Consider the following 23,969-nt stretch of genomic DNA (forward strand, 5'->3'; position numbering starts at 1 on the left):
TGTATATCAGCAGCTGCTCATAAGCACATGCATTGGCAAGCGGGGTGGTTGGCTAGTCCAATGCAAAAAAAGTTCATTGAACGGTGCCATCACAAGATGCTACATACTGTTATCCCAAAAGTATTGTGCAAGAGTTAAGAGAAAAGCAAGTGTTTCTTTAATTTCTTGAGTCGACAGAAAGGTAACAAAGTCCAGCATCTTGGCATGCTGCTTCCATTGTTTCTTTTTATTCTTTTCCTAACCCGTATGTCACGAGCATTTGGTAATTGCTTGTTTGCCTGTTTCTTCAATTGTGTTGCATGCACCTTGAGTGAATATTGCCACGCATCATCGCTTTACATTTTCAGAATGACTGCTTTGCCAATTTCTTGTTATTGTTGAATTATTGGTCTCACACACAACATGCGTTCAGTATCTGAAGCGTTGTGAGCGTTGTCACAAATTCAATGCTGAGAATACTTATCGCATCAGATTGCATGTGTGACTGCAAATTGTGTTTTACATTCTCGAATCTACTTGGGCACTAGCGATTTCTCTGGAATGGTTCGTGATGCATGTTTCATATTGCTATTTGCATTGATGGCTTCTACATCCACAGTTGTGTAGGACGCGGTGAAAATAAACAATACATTACAAGTGAAGCCAGTATGTGCCTCAGGGGGTGACATCTATACCACACGCATTTATGTTTCGTCCAGTCGCACTCATGTTTATTCACGTGCTGTAGTACTTGTGCGAAACAGGTTCTCTAATGAAGGCCTCTGTCTGGTATGTGCAGGTGCAGGTCATCCAGCAGTCATTGCCTAACCACTACCTGCCGCAACTGTACTCGACCCAGCAGCAGATGCTTTTGCCTGGCAACCTCGCCATCCAGCAGCACAACATGGGGGCCCTGCAGAGCCTGAACTTGCAGCTGCAGAGCAAGGCCCACATGGACCACACGAAGCAGGGTGGGGCAGGGGGACCGCACGGAACGACCACAATCATCCCAGCCGTGTCCATTGCAAGCGTCAACCCAGGTGGCAAGGTGCGTATAAAGAAGCATTTTCTGGAGCTGTATTTGTAGAGAATTGTTTGCAGCAATTTATATTTGAGTTATGTATTTCAGATGTTTTATTGTGTATTCCAGACAATTTTTTTAGCCGTGTTGATCACCATATCATAATGTAGGGGACGGAGCCATGTCTCACACAGTATCTTTCCCAGTCTTCTTTTTTCTTTGGCATGTACGTTGATTGAAACAACCTTCTTGTGGTTATGGTAGCTAATAATAATAGCGCTCTGTTACGTTAGATTTAGCTACCGTTGTACTATAACCAGGAACTCTTGCATTTTGGATTGTTCTTGTGACACACTAGCTGATATTGCATGACTAGAATGTTTCTTGCATTGTGCTAATTACACTGTGTTGTTGTTGTTGTTTGTCATTCATTTACTACCACTCCTTTCTGTAGTTCCTCTGGCTCTCAGGGTATGACAAATAAGGTTGTGCACTGAATTGAATATATATTCAATAGTTGGTAATGTCCTGTATTTTAGTTCCTGGTTTAGCATAAGGTATCTGGAACGCATTATAAAAGTGTCTGAAGTCCAAAGTTGTTACTATGGCCAGTACACTCTTAAGTGGCATATGCACATCATCAGCTAGCACAGCAGCAAAGGAAAGATGCAAGCAGCGTGCAATACACAAGGCATGCACATGCATCTGTGAAATCATTTGCTTGAAATTTTGCATGGCTGCTACCACCTAGCTTTGTTTTACGATGATAGCCACCACATGCTCTTTCCCTTGGTTCTAGGTGCCATGTATGGCCCATACCGCACAAATCTGGCAATAGAAACTGACAGATTAGAAAGAAAAAAGTGTAAAGATGTTTTAAATAAAAGATTTGATGCAAATTTTCTCATAGCCAGTTTCCTAGGCTCTGCCTCTGAGCCACAACAGCTTTTTTGTCACTGCCAAAATGTTTGGTCTAGCTTACAGGTAACAATCTCATATGGACTACACTTATACATTCCCCCAGTTTGAGCCTGTTGAGATAGCGAGACAACAACGCTTTCATATTTTTTACTAGTTGGTTAATGATGGCTGTAGCATACTGCCTAAATTTACAGACATGACAGAAAAGAGGTCAAAGAAGTATCGTGTTGCCTCTTCTTTGTCCTGGCTGTATGCTACAGCGAGCTGATGAACTGCTGTAAAAGCATTAGGATGATGACAAATGGCCATTAATGGAAGCAGTATGATTAATCTCAAACTGCTGCTATGCATACCTCCTTCAGCTGAAACATTGAATTTTTCTGGGAAATGTTCATGAAGGAGCAATTGTCATCAAGGCCTCTAAAAGTGGAATCGAAGGTAATGTTGCCTAAAGTATGTCAAACAGAGGAGACAAGCATCCCTGCCTACTACAGCTGTTCTGTTCAGCCTTAAATGCCTCTTTGTGTGGCCTTCCAGAATTTTTCTTCTAAAACTATCTGTGTGTTCATTTCTGACTTGTATGCATTGCTGTTTTTGTGTCCACTGGTGCGTGTGCACATTAAGAGAAATTTGGCATTGACCATTTTTCTGCTGGGATTGTGGAAACTGCGAGAAGACCGACTCATTGAAAGTGGCTGAATGTTGACAACAAAGATCCAGCAGAAATAAGTAAATGTAATTGGTACACGTGAAAGGCTCTTGAGGACCAAGCGGTTTGAGATAGTCCGCTACTGCGTGTGTTTGTGTGCTACTTGCGTGTATGAACATGTGTATTGGAGAGAGAGATGCTGTCCTTAAAGAGAGACTAAATAGAAAAATAAGTTGAGCTGTATTAGTAAATTACCATTCTACAATGCTAGAAAAGCCTTTCAATGGGAAATTCAGAAAATGGAACTTTGACTTACAAATCTCTTGCCATGAAACTAGGAAAATAGTGTTATGAAAGAATAATTTACTAGTCTAAACTGACTTAATGTTTTTGTGTGAAGTTTACCTAGCTGATGGCCTAGAATGCTGGTACTGGTGTTTGGTAGAAAATATGATAAACACAGTGATCACACACATAGCACATTTATTCACAGACACTCACATACCCTCAAACTGTTCATAAAGTCTCATTAAAGCCTGTAGTACATGTTGTATGCTAAAGCTTTTGCATCTCTGGCTTTTCTGTTCTGATTTTCAGGGGGTGACCATCAGCAGTGCGCCAACGCTGGTGACCACCAACTGCCACATGATGACAGCTTCTGGCAAACCCTGCCTCCCTACCGGTCAGATGATCCACAAGGGCGCCACGGTCATGAGCCACGGCGGCTATCAACTGCCATCGACCAGCACAGGCCAGCAGACACTGGTCATCAACCCTCTGGGACTCATCTCGAGCCAGAGCCTCCTCCCAGCTGCCAATCAGGCCAAGCAAATGGATGCTAACAAGGCCAAGCCTTTCGTAAGTTGCTTCGGAATCCACGAGCATCCGGTTTCAATGTGGCAACATCAGCAACAGGTTCGACAAGACTTGTTCCGTTTTGTGCTGCTAATTTTGTCTGCATGCAGGCAGGGCTTAAAGTCAGGGAGGGCTCAGGGGGTGTCGGGGCTCTCTCACCAAAAATTTCGGGGAGTCCCGGCCCCTCCTTGCCTGGCAATTAGCACTACATAAATCGTACATATCTGCATATGTATGTACAGCATACATCAGACATACATCATACAGACATACAAGCAGCCCATGTATGCATGGGAGCGCCTCCTCGAGCAAAGGGAGACTTTAAGCACTGCATATGTGTTTTACCTGTAAGTGTGCAGTAGCGCATTGTCACCATGGTCTGTAACAGAGGGCTGTCTTTTATTTTCTCACCTACATACAGTATTGATTACATTTTACTTTGTTTTTGAAGGAACTCATCAATTTAATTATTGCATAATTTAGAGCAGTACCTAATGTACCTCTGAGGTTTAATTAAGTTGAACGGTTTACAGCACTGTAAGCCTTACCTAACCATGATTGTGCAAACAGAGTGCTTCGCGAGGTACTCACCTTGAAAGTCAACCATCGAAGTGTTGTAGATTTCTGTCCTCCGTGGTTGACTTTCTTTTTGTCTGTGTATTACTTGTAACCGAGAGCGTGGTAAATGTGCAGCAAACAGGAAATGCACATGATGTAGCAGATAGCACTGCAGCACAGTTGATAGTTACATAAGTTTTGCATGTAGTGAGTGAAGATGTATACTTCACTGTAAAATATCGAGGGAATGCCCATGGTTCATAAGCACTCACCCTTCTATTACTGACATAGCAAGTGCCCCACACCATTCAATGTTTGAAGTTATTAATGATGCGTCAAGCTGAGGTGCCCATGTCATTAATAACTTTGCCCTTTGTTTTATATGTAAGAATTTATCATTTTGAACATTTCAAGTGGACTAGTTCAAAAATGTCATTGAGGTAGAAAAATACTTATGAGCTAAGGTAACTTAAGTGTTCTGGATACTTTATTGAAGAGGTTTAAGTCAACAATCACAAGGGAGTTTTAGAGATAGCGTAACCAAATGTTCTTGAGTACTCAAAGTCCCACACCCTGCTTGCATTCTTTTGTATACCGTTTTGCTTTATTTGGTACGCCAGGCAGTTTGCCCCCCCCTCCCTCTAACATTGGGTGCATAAAACCTAGAACTCTCTATTAGTGCAAGCTGAGTGCCCGTGCCATTTGGTTCTCAGACCATATGAACACCCACTCTCTGACCTGTAGTCTGGTTTGCATTTTGGCAATGTGGCCAGACAAGCACACATCCCCGTCCTTCTTGCCAATGTCCTTATCACTTCTGGGTGAACGCTTGCTCTCTGTGTTGTGTTACGGGTGTCCTTAGCATGCTGATTTTTTTGCTTCTATCCCGATTGGCACTGCTCCTCGCAAGGGGTGTCTGTTGTGTTATGGCTGTTTCCCTTTTTGGTTGGCCCTGCTGTATATATTCCTATTGTGTTGTTTGTTCCTCTTCTTTCCCCATGCATCCAGATGGTAAAGCATGCTTCCTTGATGTCCCAGAAGGTACACACCCCTACCTCTTATGCTCAGGTCAGCCCTTAGTGACACTTTTGTTTTTAGCATTACTATTATTATTCATTTACAGTTGAACCTCGTTATAATGAAGACAGATATAACGAAATATTAGATATTGTGAAGCGAATCTAAAATTTGGTTGGACGTGTTTTGTTTCGTGAATGCTATAATGTTACAGTAATACCTTTTTATTAAACCATTGTTAATCCAGAAAATCAGATAATTCGGATCCGTCCTCTGGTCTTGGCAGGCATATGCATTGTTTAGTGCAACAAAGCTCTCGTTAATTCAGACATATTTGGCCGCACGTTAGTTAATTCAGACAACTCGGAGCTTGGTGAGCGCGGAGCACCGCAAATGTGCGGTGCTAGCATTGTTCTTGACACAAAGGTGCAAGAACAATGCTAGCGTCCATCCAAAACGAAGCGGCAAAGTCTGCATTGCCATAGTCAACAGTGGAAATCATACGCGAATGACAGCAACGCCGGAACACTTTGTGCCTATTTCTGCCTATAAAGCCTTCATTTTTGCGTTTACCACTGCGCACAACACCGCATTGGCCGCATGCCTTCATAACTGCATAGTCACCATCCATGATTGCGTCAATAGTCACCATGGTTTCGTCCACAGCAGTTGCGGCAAACAGTAGTTCCATTTTAAATTGGTGCGCACATTGGTTGCATGTCTTCAGAACTGCAAGATCGCCATCCATGATCGTGTCGATAACGGCTGCGGTTTCTTCTGCAGCGGTTGTGGCAAACAGTTGTTTCTTTTTGACGCGGTCAAAGCTGTCGAGAATGAAGAGCACCGGCTACATCTTGATGGACAGACGATCCATTGGCGACCAGCCCACTGTCAGAAAAATAATAGGGATGTGCGTGCAGTAGTGAAAAGCGTTTTTCAGATCAAGGCACGTTCCGCAGCCATGCTGCGAAAGAAGTCGCAAGGCCTTCGCCACTGTGAGAGCCAATCAGTCAAAAGATAATGAGTATTGCTGCTTCCGCACTGCTTTTGTGCAAAATTGCAACAGGATTTGCTCATTCATTAAATAAAAGTGTGTTGACGTAGTAAGCATTTGTTTATTGTTTTCATGACGCCCTCGATGATTCGACATTTGGTTAATTCAGACATTTTTTTGTTCCTGCGAAATCTGAAACAGTATCAGTTAAAGCAAACCGAATATTTGTACGCTTGAAATATGCATTCTGCTAGATATCAACTACTCAACAAGAGCAACATGAAGCTGCATATTCTCGACACACGTGCATATTTCGTCCCACGGTATCACTTGGCTGGCCAGCAGTTGGCAAGCCAATGTGCCAATCACATGTTGTCACCGGTCGCATGATTGCATTTTAATGATGCAAAAGAGATGTTTTTCATTTGCTACACGTCAGCACAGCATGCCAACAGCGATCTATCAAAATTTACAGGATACCCTTTACTGGCCCATAGCAGACATCATACTTGCATTTCTGTTTCATAGATTTGATCACAATTTCTTTTCTTGTCAGTATCAGCTTGTACCTTGATTTCAGTTGTTTTTATTGCCAGCGTTAGCTTTTGCCTTTATAACGAATATTGTATGTAACAGGTATTTCGTGTTCAATGTGTCTTCATTGTAATGAGGTTCAATCATATTCCTTTTGTCATCCCATTTTGCTTTTCTTGCCATGTGTTTCTTGCTGCCTTATAGTTATCCCTGATGCTTGTGTGATATTTGTATGCTTTGCAGCTCTAGCATTAAGTTTGTTTCATTTATTTGAGTGAAAATACAGAAATGTAAGTTGTTTAGGAGAAATTGCCATTTTGATTGTCATCATGTGTTGCTTAGCAAAAAAGTCCAAAAGACAAATCAATAGCCTATTGGATTATTCCACATATTGGTGCTAAAGGTGTATTGGCAGTATATCTGTATTTGTCCAATAGGTGTATTGGTCCTATAAGTGTATTGTCTCAGTCGGCTAATTAGTCTCAAACGCGTATTGGTCCAATCGACTATTGGCTTGCCAGACCAATAGCTGCATCATAAGGAGACCGCGCACCACGCATGCTAGTGCGATACGAACATTTACACCATGATAAAGCTTAAAGTACTTTATTCGCACTCTGCAGGACGGTGCTTACCTAAAATATGCGGAAAAATAGCCACAGATGAATCACTTAGGCAGGCATAAAAATTTCAGAATTACACAGGACTGTGGCAGAACTAGGTGAGCAACTCCTGACAAGGCTTAGAACAGCTTTGGAAGCTCGGATGTGTTCACAGAGACAGCAAGAAATAAATAAGAAACACACAGCTTCCTCGAACTGCAGAAACTATCAGTAGCACACGTGGTAGTATCGCTGCTTATGTCGGGGCACCCCATCTATTTTCATAAAAGTTGTCAGGTCTCATCGACATATCGCCTATGACAACATGTGCTATATATCGATATTCCAGGCAAACTTTCATAGTACGTAATAGATTAGGCAGTGAGCGGCCGCGTTCAAGGAAGATGCGATGGTCAGTTGGCATGCATTTCGTGCTTTTGCGGTCAACATCGTAGCAGTCGTTAGACATAGGTCATGCCGGCTCTACTTCGAGTTTGGCGTGGCTGACGCTTCTTGTTGTATTCGCCTTACGGGTGCCTAAACGGTGCCTCTGTGCAATTATAGACTGCAGACAACAATCGTAAATTGACGACATAAATTCCAGCAAGCACAGGGAAAACCCAGGAGATTGAGGAGCCAAAGTCAGCACTGCCAGCGCTTGTTGGTCGCACGCTACCTGTCATGGCGACGGAGTGCCGACGAACAGTCAGGCGCAGTTTCGTAGCCTCGTTGTACTCACACACCGATTAGCATGATTGTTATTAGAATGCCAGCAACGTACCTGCGCATACATGGGCATCCCTGGCCCAGCAAAGTGGTGGGGACTGTCGTCGAATCAAGTCGATTCTATACAAAACTGCGACATTCTCGGTGCATAAGTTCTGTAATTAACCAACACCGCTTTATCCTATGCTTTTCTGAGTGGCACAATGAAGTATTTTGGGAAATTGTGCTGCTAGGTAAATTTGCAGCTCCATAATTTTAATGTTTACAATCCCTATTATTGGTCCAGTGAGAAACAAATAGACAACACATAGCTCCCGCTCATTGGACCTTCTTGATATCAATAAGAGCCTCTTGGTCTTAAAAGCAACATATAGCTGTCACCTATTGGTACCAATAGAATCTGTTGGTCCTATAGGTGACAGATAGATGTCACCTATTGGACCCTATTGGTACCAATACAATCCAAAGGAAGCCCATAGTTCCAATAAGTCACCTATAGAACCCATAAGACTGCTCTATTGGACTAGTAGAAAATTCTATTGGCATTTTCGCTAGGGTTATTTTCTTACTGGCTCAGTGGTTGCATAACTGTGGTTCAATGCACATTTGATGGCTTCAGAGCGCAACGAGTGATGTCAATATAATTGGCAATCTCTAAGCTAACTGACCTCTAAACTGCAGCCTCCGCAGCACAAGGTACGACACTCTCTTAGAACTGACCTGCTAACTGCAGTTATGCTAGGCCTCGATTGCTGTCTGCTACAGTTAAACACTGTTTCAAAAAGGAACAAGACCCTAGTTACTTTGCTAACCAAGTGCAACTGCATCTATCTGTAAATGAGGTTAGGTGATTTTCTGTATTTAAACACTGTTTCAAAAAGGAACAAGACCCTAGTTATTTTGCTAACCAAGTGCAACTGCATCTATCTGTAAATTATTTTAGGTGATTTTCTGTATCCTAGCATGACTGTGGTAAGCAGTAAGTAAGGTTCAGCCTAAGCTTGGTTAAGCTGCCCATGTAACTTTGGTATCGGTGGCAGGAAGTACTGCACATCTAGAATAGCAAAAAAGGTTTGTCAAGCAGAACGTCCAGCCTTTTTCTTGTGTGCCAGCATATGTTGTGGTTCTTTATTATTCTAGAGGAGTGCTGGCATGATCTTCGTCACTTCTTTTTTTCGTAAAATGGAGGCCTTAATCCTCTAAACCTTGGAGAATATACTTGCAAGTTCCAGATTGCCCTAAATAATGAACTATAATGCTTGGTTCTGGAGACCTGTATCAGTTTTGGTACCCAGGGGTGGATGCATTGTGACATCACTGTACAGTGGCTGGCTCTGTTCTTGTGACTGCGATGGCTGCTCCACATGAACACAGCCAAAAAAGAACATGCACAACATTCTTGTTTATACATTTATGAGAAAGATCAACTTACCTAACCTTACTGCTACAGTATATCAAGAAAATTTAGCTTTGTGTCACAATCTTGCAATAATGTCGCTGTTGCTAGGTCTAGTATTTCGAAACCAACTTAGATGCCAAATTAAGACACCTTATAAGTGTTTCCCAACTTTAATACATTTAGGTGTCATCCTTTTACGTGCTTGAATCATATGGTACCGTTTCCACATCTTTTGAAAAAATGTGACTCCTTTATTAGTGGAAGTGCGTGCTTTTGCAGAAGTGTTTTGTTGTAACTATTCACAGTCGCATTGTGTGTTTGCTTAGTTCGTAATGTCGCTTCCACTTGCAGGTGATGAGTCAGCAGACACCACTGCAGCCAAAGTCACCGCTAATGGCCAACACAATAAATGCCCAGGGATCTGGCCAGATGACCACTGCTCAAGTGATCAACACCAACCAGTTCAAGCAGCTTTCCCAGAACAACCCACAGATCATCTCCAGCCAGCAGCCCACTGTCATCAGCCAGGCACAGCTTCTAGGTTGGTGTGAATTCTGGATCAGTGCAGCATGTGTGGGAGCATATATAGAACAGAAAGTGCATTGGTGCTGGTTTGGGAGTGTGCGCAGTAAAAGGGCAAAATATATTCAAGCACGATGCCGATGGAACTTCAACAGAATTTTATGATGAAAAACACTTGACCATATACGTTTGCACAAAAAAATGAACCCACTTTCAAGTGCCATAAAGACAACAGACAGTAAATACTAGAGCCGATGCATAATAGTAAATTAATTTAACAAGCTGAGTCAGTTATATCAAAATTTTGTCTGTGGATAATCTGTGGGACACTGCTTACCAGCTGCTGTAAGAACTACTCCCCGTGATGCGTGGTGGCACAGTGTAAGCTCTGCTCACGCCTGGAATGCCCAGATGATAGAGCTGGCCTGGCTTTGCGGGAGCCTTAGCTGCTTGTGGACTCGGTTTTCATGAAGGCCACAAGCTGAGTCCAAGATCGCACGTCCCCACAAACCTATAAAATGATATTTTTACATTCCTGTGTCTTCCGTAACTATTGGAGTGCAAATACGAATTTTTGCGACCTACTCATACTCAAATTCATACTCGAGTACGAATTGAATAATGCCAAAAGCGAATTGATTCGTGGTGCAAATCGAATAAGATAATTTGGTATTTCAAAGCTTTGAATATTCATCCCTCCCCCACTACTGGTAACGCCCGACACATACAGTGTCTGCAGGATGAAGTCTTCTAGTGATCTCCAGTCATCCTTGCCCTATGCTTGTCGGCTCCACTTAGTTCCTGCAAATTTTTTAACTTTATCACTTCTCTGCTCTCCTCAACTGAGTTCCCCTTTTCTAGTAACCAATTCTGTTTTTCTAATTGACCACTGCTAGCATTAACTGACTAACATAACATAGAAGTCATGTTATCTAATATAACATGACTTCCTCTTAATTTGAACTAAAACATCAGCTACCCGTGTTAGCTGTCTAATCCACACTGGCATCTTTCCATCTCATGATGTAGCACTAGTTCTCGTTCTACCGCACATCACGTGGTCTTAAACAAGCAGTGAAGGGGAACCTGGACCACGCGAACAAACTCTGCAGATGAATAAAAAAAAAAAAAGCTCGTCCTCAGACTTGTCCGACCTTGCAGAATCCGAGACCAAGTTCCACTGAAGCAGAGTTGACCTGTGACGATGAGGCAGAGGTGTTTGGTGCATTCCTTGTTATATCCTCGCAACATTTTTTTTCAAAAGGGCATTTGCTGGTAAAGTTCCCGACTCCAGCAGTTCTATTGGAATGAAGATTCCAACTCTCATGCTGAGTGGACGCAATTTCCGTCTGCACATGTTTTTCTGCTGCTTCTACTTGCACCAGAAGCTTCGCTGTAAATCGGGTTGGAGCAGATTTGTCAGGGATTCCCACGTGAAAAACTTTGCCACATCAGGAACCTCATGTGTGTCCTCTGGTGTGCAGGCTCGCTACAAGCTCTCAACGCCACATTCCCGCATGGCATCACGTGGGCACAGCCAGGGCAGCTGCAGAGCCCGACTCTGCTCACCCAGAACCCCATCTACATCCGGAGCCAGCAGTCGGATGTCTTCCTGCAGCCAGGACCCCAGCAGGCCCTTCATGCACTGCCTGTGGCTACTGCTCAACCCACCGTAGCCCAGGCACAGCCCCAGGCCCAACCCCAGGCCCCCCAGCAGCCCACCGTTGCACTGGCTGCAGCCCCTCCCACGCAGCAGCCACAGCCGATCCAGCAGCAGCCACCCAAGCCTAAACAGGTGTGGATGCTGTTTTCCTGCAATAGCAGCCCTCTGTAGAGATTTTTGGTCGTTACCAGTTGCGAAAGTCTGTTACAAAAATCTACCTCGGTGGCTGTTCGTTAGTTTGTTTGTTTATTCAGTAATCTCAGCTTTCCTGTTTCCAGGAGACTAAAAGGCCAGGAACAAAAGGCACTCACCGCACCTGACTAGGTCCCCAACCTCATGTGTTCTATACATGGAGTACAGCAACAAACAGCACATGTACAGAACATTTTAGCCTATGCATTATACATGATAAACTCAGAATTAATGTAGTGGCTCAGTGGCTTTGGAGTTTTGCTGGTGAACGCAAGGTCGTGGGTTTAATTCTTTGCCAGTGGTGGGCGCACTCTGATTACAGTGGAATGCGCATCAAAATTAAAGCGTGTCAAAATTAATACGGAGATCTCCACTATGGCATTTTTCATAGCCTGTGTGTTGCTTTGAGTCATTAGTCCCATAATTTGATTTGATTTTGATTTTAACCTTGGCAGCCACCTAATGATGGGGACAGAATGCAAAACTACCCTTGTATGTAGCAATGGATGCACATTAAAAAACTCCAGGAGGTTAGAATTAAATTAACCACCTACTGCGCTGTCCTTCATTGTGCCTGTGTTGCTTTGGGACATTAAACCCAATTAGTCATTTAGTCTGTTTCCAAAATCTGAGTTGCCTGTAATTTTAATACCAGTTGTGATTGTGGTCAGCTTCACAAAACGAGCAGATGTGTGCACCTTCTCTCTTAGTCACGAAGATATTTATGCTAGTCATGCAAATATCTGGTTTGCACTTTCTGGAAGCTAGTCACAATGCATAGTTATAAACTTGCTTTCTATTTACCTCGATTAGTGAGGTTACCACTAAAAAGGCATGCTAACTTGGTACTTATGTTGGGACTGCGGTGATCTTATCTTTATTTAGAAGTGCAGAATTGGGTACTTGTCATTTTAGATCACAAAGCTTCTAGAAACATTGAAGTACAGAACACACTGAAATGATGAAGTGATTAACAACAGTCTGTTTCTTTTCGGTGGTACATTCTTGCAACGGTTGCATTGCAATTCATTGTTTTTCTTTCCATCTACCCAGGTTCGTCCAGCCAGCTCAGTTGCTACTCAGACTGCCACCTCAACTTCTGTTACCGTCAATTCTCATGTCCTCCCGGCGCGAACACAGGTGTGTATATGTAGATTATCATTACAGGATACCCTTAAACATTAGAAGTACCATCACGAGATACTGTGTCAGCTTTCTAATCATTGTCAGTTATTTGTAGTCATTATCAGTCATTTCTAGTCAATCCATGTTAGGCAGGGTGTGGCTATTAGAATAACCTACTTCATCACATGGTCTCTTTCATTTGGCAGTCGTTATCCATCCTCTTGTACAAACTAACATCAAAAATATAATGCGCACATTTCTTTCCGAAAAAGTCGGTCTGAAAATTGCCTGCGCGTTACAGTCGGGTGCAAAACCAAAGCCGCATTCGTGATGTTGGCAGCAGCTTACCGTCGGAGCCATCAGACGCGGTGTTATCGGCATATTAGAGATGGCGGCAGTGCATGTTTTCTTGTTGCTGTCGGTTCATCTTGTGCTCGACTATTATCACTTTCGGTACTATAACTTGTGCGAGATTTTGCGCTACTCAGCACTGGATGCATCGGCGTATATGGCCACCAGCGTTTCTGGAGCTGTGCCATGCTCGCTGTCTGCACAGAGTGCCAGGAACGTTCTTAGCTGCATATTTTGATAAGTTTGGTGCAGAGTCGCGTAAAATGTCACGAAAGTGATAGTAGTATCTCTAAAAGTGATTGCTCGAGAATATGGCCTTGTGTGCTTGGTATATGTGGCCAGTAAAGTGCTAGTGGCGATGACGATGCACCGCTTTCATTATGGAAGCTCACATTAAAATGTTTCCCTCCTCTGAAAGTAAAGTCTGCCCTGTTTTTGTTGCCAACGTAGGAGGCATGCTACATTTTTTATTTTATAAAACGGGGAACATTTAGGTGCACATTTAGGTGCACTTATATTTTCTTACATTAAGCCATAAAAATTGGGTGCACGTTAAGATTCGGATGCGCATTATAATCGTTTAAATGCGGCAGGTGTTCACAGAGTGACACTGTCTTCACAAAGGGCTACCACCTGCAAAACATGAGTGCACTCGGAGTGCTCCTGCTATGAAGTAGTCGACTGTCCATCCACCACAATAGCTAGCTGAGTGGCTATGGCATTCTGCTGTTAAGGACAGGTCACGAGTTTGAGTCCTGGCTGTGGCAGCCACATTTAGATGGCAGCAAAATGTGGAAAGCAGTGGGAGTTCAGCGGCAAATGCGAGAGAAATGCATTAGGACATTACCTCGCACCTGTTTGAGGTCCCGGATCCATGATTTAAAGCATGTTCACCACATTGCAAAGTGTTGTTCCGGAGCTCAGTTGACATGCATCCTGCCTCTTCAAGGAGCAAAGTGCAGCTGACGGTGGTCCCGCTGACGGGGGGGGTGTCTGCATCATGAACTGGTAGAATGAATCAACCAGTCTATTATGCAGTTCAGCACGCGCTAGCTGGTCTCGCAATGGGTTTTACTGTGAGTTTTGTTTTATTGTTTTCCTGCCACAGGCCAATGCAAGTGCGAAGTTAAGAGCTTGCTATGCAAGAACATTTTTTGGGAAATTGCTGATAGGTTGAAGTGGGGGTTACACAGATTTTGGTAATTTAGTGTTGTTCAATGTAACACTAACTTGCTAGTTCAAGGTGCATGGCTCGTCCCCACATCAACGTTTATTATTGCCATTATTGGGACCTTAATATCACTGCAAAAGTGTGGATGTTTGTAGCAGGTCGATCCTGATGCACCCCCTTTTTTTTCTCTCTTTTTTTTTTCCTTACTCCCCTTACAGGCCAAGCCGAGGATCAGGGCGCAGACAAACCGCACTTCCCCAGGCCCTGGGCAGCAGCAGAATATGATCCACACTCAGACGGCAAACACACAGACGCAGACATTTGCCGTGCCATCTCCGCAACAGCAGACAACTGCACAGCAGCAGCACCATCATCATCAACATCAGCAGAACCTTCAGCACACTCACCCTCACCAGCACACTGCTCAGTTCCAGCAGCAGATTCATCAGCAGATACACCAGCATCAGCAGCAACAAAAAGGTACGCAAGCTCTTGTGATTGGCCAAGCTTGGCACACTTGCTTCAAGGCGTTTGTGTTAACGATGAGCCGGTCAAGGCGGTATTGTGTGCTGGGCGACTCACAAGCTGCAGGTTTGAATCCTGTGCTGCCCTGTTCACCAGTCTCGCACTACTCGGGATGTGGTACCTCAGCAACGGTATTGGAGAAGGCAGGGAATTGATGTCGTTTGCTGAAGTTAATCGAGGCAGAGGGGGAGAGTGTCCACATTGGCAGTGAAGCTTGCCTCCTGGCAGCACGGCAATGCAACGTTTCAAATTTCCTTATCTCCTGTAATAATGAACCGGTTCGTAAAATTGTTACAGCAAGATAATCCTTGCACGGCGCTGTACAACATCAGAGTATAACCAAAATTTGCAATGGTGCAGGTCTAGCAAGGCCACAACACTCTGCCTTCAAAATTTTACCGTGGCGCACAGTTCAAATTTCATTTTGGATGTTAACGAAGACGCCACGACTTCCGATTTTGATGCCTACGACGCGCAAAACGTAAACCAAACACGGTTGTCCTCAGCGAGCCACAGTGCGCTTAGCCACTGGACTCGTGGCGGCACCCTGCGGCAGCCGTGGTGTAGCCAACCGCAGCAACCAATAGCAGCCACTTATGGGAATGTGCTTTATTAGGAAATAAACCACCCAGAAAGAGAATCATGGCTTCTGTTGAAACTACAGCGTTTGAGAGAAAGCAGTCTTCGCGCTTTGCTTGCAAGCTCCATGCACCGCGTACGACAGCAAAACTTGGCTGACATGTTCACAGCAGCATATGCTGCTTGCAGACTATGTTATTTCACCAAGCCGGAAGGGTGGTTCAGGGCCCCTTTAAGCAGACTGATGCATGCACCTTATGGTTGACAGGTATGAAAGCCCAGCATATCGCCTCCAAGATTTTGCAGCGCGCTGCTGAGAAGCCACGGTTAACAGTTAATCGCGGAGGTCATGTGAGAAGCCATGCATTCTAAGTCATGAGTCACTTCCTGCAAGTTACATTGGCAGCTTTCCCCTCCCCATTTTCGGTGTCAAAATGTCTACTTTTGTGAGCCTTTCGTGACGCATCCACTCATATTTCAAGCATAAAATTTTGCACCGAGGCTGCTTTGTATGTATGCTATATGAAACCCTGCTTTTTACGTAGCCCAAAATTTCATTGGCCTTTAAATGTGTAGGTTTGTTACATTCATCACAGCATAATTTGGGGGGGGGGAGTTATCACTAAGGGAAGCTCATTCGACTGGCTGATTCCAATTCCACTCGTAGCTTCCACACCAGTGCCACATTACTGTGAAACAGAGTGTAGGCTATGTGCATCATAACTCACTGTTCAGCTTATTTAGGTATTCTTCTCTATGATTTCACCTAGGAGCCGATTGCAATACATATTGGCCTTGGAACTGGCAACAAACACAGTTTCTCGTGTTTGCAGCCGATGCAGCCAATCAGACAACAGTCGCCCAGCAACAGCAGCAGCAAGCTCAACAGCAGCAAGCACAGCAGCAAGCTCAGCAGCAGGCACAGCACCAAGCGCAACACCAAGCGCAGCAGCAAGCACAACACCAAGCACAGCAGCAAGCACAACACCAAGCACAGCAGCAAGCGCAACACCAAGCACAGCAGCAACAGGCGCAGCAGCAACAGGCGCAGCAGCAACAGGCGCAGCAGCAACAGGCGCAGCAGCAACAGGCACAGCAGCAGGCGCAACAGCAGCAGGCGCAACAGCAGCAGGCGCAACAGCAGCAGGCGCAACAGCAACAGGCGCAACAGCAACAGGCGCAACAGCAACAGGCGCAACAGCAACAGGCACAGCAGCAACAGGCACAACAACAAGTACAAGTGCAGGTGCAACAAGTGCAGCAGCAGCAGGTGCAACTTGCACAACATCCACCCCAGCAGCAACAGCAGCAGCAACTCCATCACCATCACCACCACCATCACCAGCACACTCCCATTCAGCCTCGTATTCTTCCTGAGATGAAGAGCACGTCCACTCAAAGCGCAGTGAAGACATCAGCCGTGGTGAACATTGAGCCAAAGCCCGCCACCATGCAGGCCAACCTGTCCCAGAGTCACCAGCAGCAGTCGCAGGCTCAGAACACAAACATGGTGAACCACGGAACACCTGGCCACGCCGCCACTGCCAATACTCCTGTTCCGAGCTCGGCTCCCTCTCACTCCACGCAAAGCCACCCTACTGCGAGTCACGGCACGCCCAGCCACTCAGTCACAGGCCACTCGACTCTGGGCCGTGCAGCAACACCCACCAGTCATGCGGCGTCACCAAGCCACCCGACGGCCAATCTTACAGTGACGCCCAACCATTCTCCTTCTATCCATGTCAGTCTTCCCAGCTCGACAGCGCACGTAATCACCAGCCATTCGGGTCCGTGCCACACCGCCGTCAGCCACATGACTTCGACCCACGTGTCTGTGACGCCTACATCGGTGACGCACACGTCGAGTACCTCACATCCAACCATGGTCCATGCGCCGGTGGGAGGTCACATTACCGCTACTCACATGCCGGGACCTCATATGACCAACCACCATTTGACTGGCAATGCTGTGTCCGGAGGTCTCAGTGTTAGTAGCCACGTGGCCGTTGCACCTCAGCAGAAGGCAACTGTTGGCGTACCATCTCCTCCAGTGGCAGCACCACCACCGACAGCTGTCAAGGGGTCAGCCGAAGATAAGGTTGAGGTAAGTTATTTCTCACTTCTGGTGCACTAGACTTTACCAGTGTCCAGGAGCGGCTAAACAGTCATAGGTAGGATTTCTCAAGCAAAGTACTTACGAGGGTAGGTCTCAGTATGTGGATTAACACTGATTAACCAGCCAGGTTGAAGTGCCTTGTTGAGGGATGCTGCATAACAGGTGATGAAATGTAACATGATAGGCATAACATTAGGAGATTCAAAGATGCCAGTGTGGGATTAGTGATAAAATGCATGTAGATAATCTCTAGGTCTGAATGGGAGGATTGGGCAGGTCACATGATGCGCCGAAAAGAGAACCACTGGTCTACTAAAGTAAAGGTGAATGCCAAGGGAAGGGAAGTGTAGTTGAAAGTGGCAGAATATTGGATGGAGCCATGAGAACAGGGAGTTTGCTGGCATTGAATGGTTTGTTTTGACACAGGATAGGAGAATAGTAATTTAACATTTCTGGAATGGACCATTGTCCTACAGCGGACTGAATAGATTGTTGCTGATGATACTGTATTCTAATGCACACATTTTTTTCTGAAAAATCTGCAAAAGAAAAAAAAAGGGGAAAAAAAAGAACAATGGTAGTGACAAGATATTTTCATCAACATAAGAAATTTCCTTAGTCCAATCCAGATGTAGCAGCAGCTGTGGGAGAGCTGTGGTAACTTTTTGCCGACTCCTTAAGTTCCTGAGGCTGCCATGGTCTGTAAGGCGTTAAGGAAATGTTGCATCTTAAGTGCCATAGATGGCACTAAAGATGAGATGCTTTGACACCGACGATGAGTGATACCTGGTCCACCGTGGATTGTATGCAGTTTTCTTTGTTTAGGTGAGAGCAAATCACTATTGCGCCCTCTTTTACCATTAAAAAAAAAAACTGGGGAGGGAACATTCCAGAGTATTGCATTTATAATTCCTTGAGGTATGAAAATCGTGGTGGGTGCTACAATCGAGGGCATCGCATTTTTCTTTTCTGTCCGTAAAAATAGGGTGCAAATTAGAATTGAGTAAGTACAGTAATTGCCATCTTTTGCAGCAAGAGACCCAACTTCCAGTGACACATTCCATTGGCTTGCAGGTTTCTGCTCCCCCAGAAGCAGCCATGCCTTATGACAAGCAAGGCGGCGAGTCGGGCCAGAAGCCTGAAGCCATGACCAATGGTGGTGCGGTGACGCCTCAGATGACCATGTTGACGGCATCAGAGCCTGTTCGCCAAATCTCCCAAAAACCGGTGGTCAAGCCTAATGTCTTAACACATGTCATAGAAGGGTACATCATCCAAGAGGGACCTGAGCCATTTCCGGTGAGAACTCATCCATGTGCTTCTCTTTAATTATTTTTCTTGTACGCAGGTAAATGTAATGATTGTGAGCCATAAATATTGGCTAATGGTTAGAAGCTGCGCCGCTGCTACTGTTTGTTTGGCTGCTGTATAGCTTCAGATTTTAGGTCCTTCCTTTTAAGGACCTTGATAGGGCTGAAATGATTCTTTGCACGGTGTCTTTGGTGGCCGAACTGTTTCTAGCGTTTTCTCATTGCCATTGACGGCGACAAATGTGATACTCTTCACAGCATCGCCGCAGGAGCATTTCTCTCTTATATAGTAATGGTCTGTAGTAACACATCTGCTTATTAAAAGCAAGGAATGTGCTCAATGTGTGCGTTGCTTTAGATTACGTCTTTTTGTTAATGCTGCTTACAAGACCATATAGCACAAGGTGTTATAGCTGTCTGAAACGGCTGAACTAGATTATTAAGCTTCAATTATGTGGAACATATTTTTTATTATTTTCGGAGCCGTGCAGCCCCACGTGAGCATGTTGAGTCGACATCATGTGACAATGATGCTGCTATCATAGTTGCAATGTGTTCAATAGGAGTATACCCGCTTTTCGATGCTGAATGGCACTGTTCCGGGATTGCAATGGAATGTTCGTGGCTGCTGCTTTGCATTGCAGTCTTCGTGCTTTCAAAGAAGTGATTAAGTGCCCATTAAACAATTTTCTTGTTGTACAGTGCTGGAAATTTCTACACATTCGTGTGCCATTTCCTACACATAGGTCAGCCGCTCATCCCTCATTGCTGAAACTGAATCGCCAAAGCCCTCTGTGGAGACGAATGGAAAGGCAGGGAGTGATGAAATTCAACACATTGCTCAAGGTATGCCTGTTTGATTTTCGGCACTCCTCAGATTATGCATAGCAATACTTTTCTCACTGTCTAGTATGGGCCATAGATTCATTTAATCTCGTCATGTGTGGAGAGGACAAGTCGCACTCTGTTAGAAAGTATCTCTCGCTTTTCTGATCCTGTGTAACCTTCACAGATGGTTCCTTATAACTCGTGCACAATTTCAGTGAGCTGTGCTTTCTGCATTTATTGCTCCTAAAGCAGTGCATCTGAAAACTCGTTTCATTATATTATATAGTGTAGCAGCATGCTCTCGCATACATGCCTGCCTTAAAGAGGCCTATGCCAGGCTTGATTCTAAAATCTTTACCCCAAAAGAAAATTGGGAACTTAATGCCACTTCAGGCCTCCTCTGCCAAGTACGTCTCTTGCACTTCACTAGCAGCACTTTCTTTTCATGCTTCTGGTAGCGCCGGCTCACTGCTCTCACTTTTTTTTGTGTTGGAAGTAGGGCTGTGACCTGGAATGACCACTTTCAATAATATAATTCCTTTTTTCCATATTCTGCAACATATCGTAGATCGTTCAACTACCTCATAGGCAAGCATAACAGCTGCAACATTTGTCTCTGAAACATCTTTCACAAAAAATGTGCGACGCTTTTACTTGAGTAGAAGACCTCCTCCCAAAAACTGATTCATAAACTTTTTCAGCCTGAAAGGATAACACCGGCACACAAAAAACATCTAAAACTCCATACAAGACAAAGGGTTAACACAAAGACGGAGACAAAGTGATCAATATTGGCTAACATATTGGCTAACAGGAAAGCCTCAGTCTGGAGCCAACGTTCTTACAAGGGAACTTGGCAAAAGGGACTTGCCCTGACAATGTCAATCCTCCTTTCGAAACAATAGCTCCAGTATGAGGTTTGCCTGTTTTGCCATAGTTGATCACAGGCATGTGATGCGTAAAAGGCAGCTGGTGAAAAAGTGCACCATTCCTCTACCTGCACCTATGCACAATAAAACTCCATTCACGGAGTTTGTGAGTGTACCCACTCACAAATTTGTTCAGTCATGTTTGATTGCATCACTTCAGTCATCACCTCAGCGAAAACAGTAGCATCCCCGAAAGTGGTTGTTCCATGGTACATGGCCTTTGGTTCTTGCTTGTCTCGCAAACTGCCTACTACTACAGCCTTTAGCACCTCACTTCTTCTCACATTCCCGTCACCTGCTTTGCTTGCTTGCTCAAATGCAAACTGGTGCATGTTCTCTCTCTCTCTCTCTTTATCCTCCTCTCCCTCATTCCTTGGCCCTCCCTCTCCACTGGCCCGTGCAGTTCCTCCTTCAGAGGCTGAGCCTCCTCCTTCAAAGGTCGTGGCTGCTGGGCCGGACCGGGTGGAATTGGCCAAGTGTGAGATGTGCGGCAAGCTAGGCACAAAGTCAAAGTTCAGAAAGTCCAAGCGCTTTTGCTCGTCATCGTGTGTCAAGCGCTATAACTTGGCATGCTCTGAGCGGCTCGGCATATTTGCCTTCACCTCGGAGCCTGAAAATGAGGACGAGCTCCCAGGTGAGGCCACCACCCTCCCTCCTCCGCACCTGCGGGCTTTGTGCACTGCTTTTGCATGACTTAAGCTGAAGGTGTACTGGCTTAGAACTTAAGCAATATTTACTTCTGGATTTCTCCTATTTTATTGGACAGACTATCATCAGTATCATGAAAGGAAACTCCAATTGGCAAGCCTTATTACCTTACCTAAGCTATAATCAGAATTTAAATACTAAGTTGATGTTCCCCTTAAGTTCATATTGTACTGCATGTGCTGTGGCCATTTAGTGAGAACTAAAGTCGCGAGTAGCCTGTAAGATACTTACTTTGCTGAAGGTGCTACACCTGGCCAGCACCAGTGTGTTCTGATGTGAGTTTGTGGGGCATGTTTCAAGTAAGTACAAGGGTAGTAGATACCTCGCTCTTCACAGAAATTTCATAATGTTTATTGGACACTCTAAATGTTTTTAATGTTCAGTGCCACTGCTACAGTGTAGTTCAGCAAGAAAAATATTTTGTGTGAATTGTAGGCAGTTTGAAAAAAAGAAAAAAAAATGTAATAAAGTTTAATTTCCCTTCTGTGGTGGTTGGCACCGAGCCTACCGGGTCATCAGTCCAGTGCATAAACATATTGTCACAGTCGAAGCACGTCAGCCAGTTTCTAAATAAACTATAGACTGGACAAGACAGCATACCTGGATACCGTTTGTGAGGTTCTGCGTGGTTCTAGTTGAGTAGACTTTATGCTCGAAATGTCCAAAACATAGCCTGTGGTGACTGGGCCAGCCAGTTCTTTGCAGTCAGGAAGGAGGAAGGGGCTGGAGGGAGGCTGTTTGCTATTCCTGCCTGTAATACTGCGTTCTATTATACTTCTTCATGATGATTTAATTAGTCACAATGTATAGAGTAGTCCATCTTGACTTTAATTTCCATGGGTATTTAATTAATCTCTTGACCAGCTTTTCATGATGGTGAATACAGTTTTGCTGGAATGTGGTTTGCATAAACAGAAAGAGCAGTCACTATGAAGTTGAGGAGTTCCTGGTAAAGTCCCGTGCCACAAGTTGTCAAATATGCATGCGGCAGAGCCATGCCTGCCGGGGGAGGCTGACGCCGGCATTCTCAAACGTTCCTAGACTTGAAGCTGTTCTTCCACTACACCGAATTGAACACAGCGCCACCTCTCAACTGATGAAGACGCTCCACTTCTCGTGAATTTCCATGGATGATCACGAAGAGCAGTGACCACTTCTTCTGAGGGGTGGCGCCTCCATCTACTTTCTTGGATGCAAAGAATGTAAACAAAAAAGACCATGGAGATTTACAAGAATGGGAAGAAAGAAGTTAGAAGGGAAAATCTGTATGATAAAACAAAGGGCAGTGTCTTGCTGTTTGAGACTCGAGCTGGTTGCCTGAGGACAAAAACATACCGAAGCAAATATTCACAACATGAGGCATGTGTATGCTGCAGAATAAATCCGGAGAACACTCAGCACCTCCTAAGATAATGCGAAGGTATTCGCCCAGTGAGACCAATAGATATACCGTACACCTTCCAGAAGTGCTTGATTTGAAGTGGATGGAAGCATCAACTAGTCAGCAGTGGAAATAAGCAAGAGACATTGGTGGGAAAAGAGCAGGAAAGAGATTGTGACGACTGGATCCATTACAGGCATAGGTAGCGGTATACGGTAGATTGAGACGTTTTGAGGGGGGAAAAAAATATTTACCCCCATATTCAGAAATGCATCTTAAGTTGAAGCCCATGCTTGACTTGATTTAAATGACGCCTGTCAGGGAATGCGCCGGAGGAAACGCACTGAGCGTTGTGGGCACGTTCATGCAGATCAAGTCAAGCATGGGCTTCAACTTAAGATGCATCTCTGAATACGGGGGTAAGGAGATGTATACAAAAATGCCAGAATGAAAAACACGTACAGCATACCTGATTAAATGAAGCAGGCTAGGAAATAGTCACCGCCCCGTTTAAAAGGGGATGCCAATAAATCATCATCATCATCATCATCAGTTGAGTCGAGGAGTGTTCAAAAATACAGGGCTAAGGCTCCAAGTCTCAACAGGCTTGAATGTGACAGAATTGAGACTTCATCACAAAATTCAGGACAATCCCACGAAGTTTAGGACTACTGGCAACCCTATTGATTGATAACCTTATTAAATATGAAGTGCAGTTGCATTCCTTGCAAGACTGGTGACCTTATCTTGTTTAACACTTGTGTTTTGCCTTCCCATTCAGTATCAGGCAGTCATATTATTTGTAAGCAGTAGACTGAATGTTTTGTATTAGTCTCTTCTTAAACGGTACATTTTCATTTAATGCAGGCAAAGTAACTAAAAAGAAGAAAATGGGAAGGAAGAACTGGCGAAAAGTTCAAGGAAATAACTTCAACGAGTTCTCATCTGAAAAATGGGTGAGTAATACTGATGTCCTTCTTTCCCTTGTCTCATTGCATGGCTTTGTGGTGTAGTTTCAGGTACATTTAATCTGTGCTCCTAGCTGGGATAGGGTGTAAGAATGACTAGTCCAGAGAGCAGTAGCAGCAGTATATGAAACTGATTAACATGCCGCATGTGCCAGGAATGACCGCCTGTGTTAGTTTAAAACAGGAGATTCGAGATAAAATGGTTTACTTTAGTGACCAAGCTGTATAGTAGTAGCGGACATCACGATTTGCACGATGATTGCTGCCAATATGATTATTAACAAATTTAAATTATTATCTTTTAAAATAATGACTCTGGGGGCAAATTAAATAGTTGCACAATTAA

The 23,969-nt window shown here is 44.4% G+C and overlaps 1 protein-coding gene across 31 annotated transcripts in view; it reads left to right on the forward strand.

The window, feature by feature from the left end:
• Positions 1 to 23,969, forward strand: part of LOC119445208 (polyhomeotic-proximal chromatin protein-like) — a 199,065-nt gene that overhangs the window by 170,975 nt on the left and 4,121 nt on the right. For 18 of the 31 annotated variants that reach the window (XM_049664274.1, XM_049664280.1, XM_049664281.1 and 15 more), the window contains 12 exons: positions 779 to 1,027; positions 3,168 to 3,485; positions 4,992 to 5,051; positions 9,607 to 9,796; positions 11,262 to 11,572; positions 12,686 to 12,772; positions 14,498 to 14,759; positions 16,154 to 17,487; positions 18,574 to 18,798; positions 19,556 to 19,655; positions 20,970 to 21,200; positions 23,523 to 23,611. In XM_049664274.1, the coding sequence (XP_049520231.1) occupies positions 779 to 1,027; positions 3,168 to 3,485; positions 4,992 to 5,051; positions 9,607 to 9,796; positions 11,262 to 11,572; positions 12,686 to 12,772; positions 14,498 to 14,759; positions 16,154 to 17,487; positions 18,574 to 18,798; positions 19,556 to 19,655; positions 20,970 to 21,200; positions 23,523 to 23,611 (3,456 nt within the window). The remainder of the gene's footprint in view (positions 1 to 778; positions 1,028 to 3,167; positions 3,486 to 4,991; positions 5,052 to 9,606; positions 9,797 to 11,261; positions 11,573 to 12,685; positions 12,773 to 14,497; positions 14,760 to 16,153; positions 17,488 to 18,573; positions 18,799 to 19,555; positions 19,656 to 20,969; positions 21,201 to 23,522; positions 23,612 to 23,969) is intronic. The other 13 variants (XM_049664293.1, XM_049664294.1, XM_049664295.1 and 10 more) reach the window with 7 other exon arrangements.

The sequence above is a fragment of the Dermacentor silvarum genome, chromosome 3 (genome assembly GCF_013339745.2).
Source record: "Dermacentor silvarum isolate Dsil-2018 chromosome 3, BIME_Dsil_1.4, whole genome shotgun sequence".
In the NCBI taxonomy this organism is placed as follows: domain Eukaryota; kingdom Metazoa; phylum Arthropoda; class Arachnida; order Ixodida; family Ixodidae; genus Dermacentor; species Dermacentor silvarum.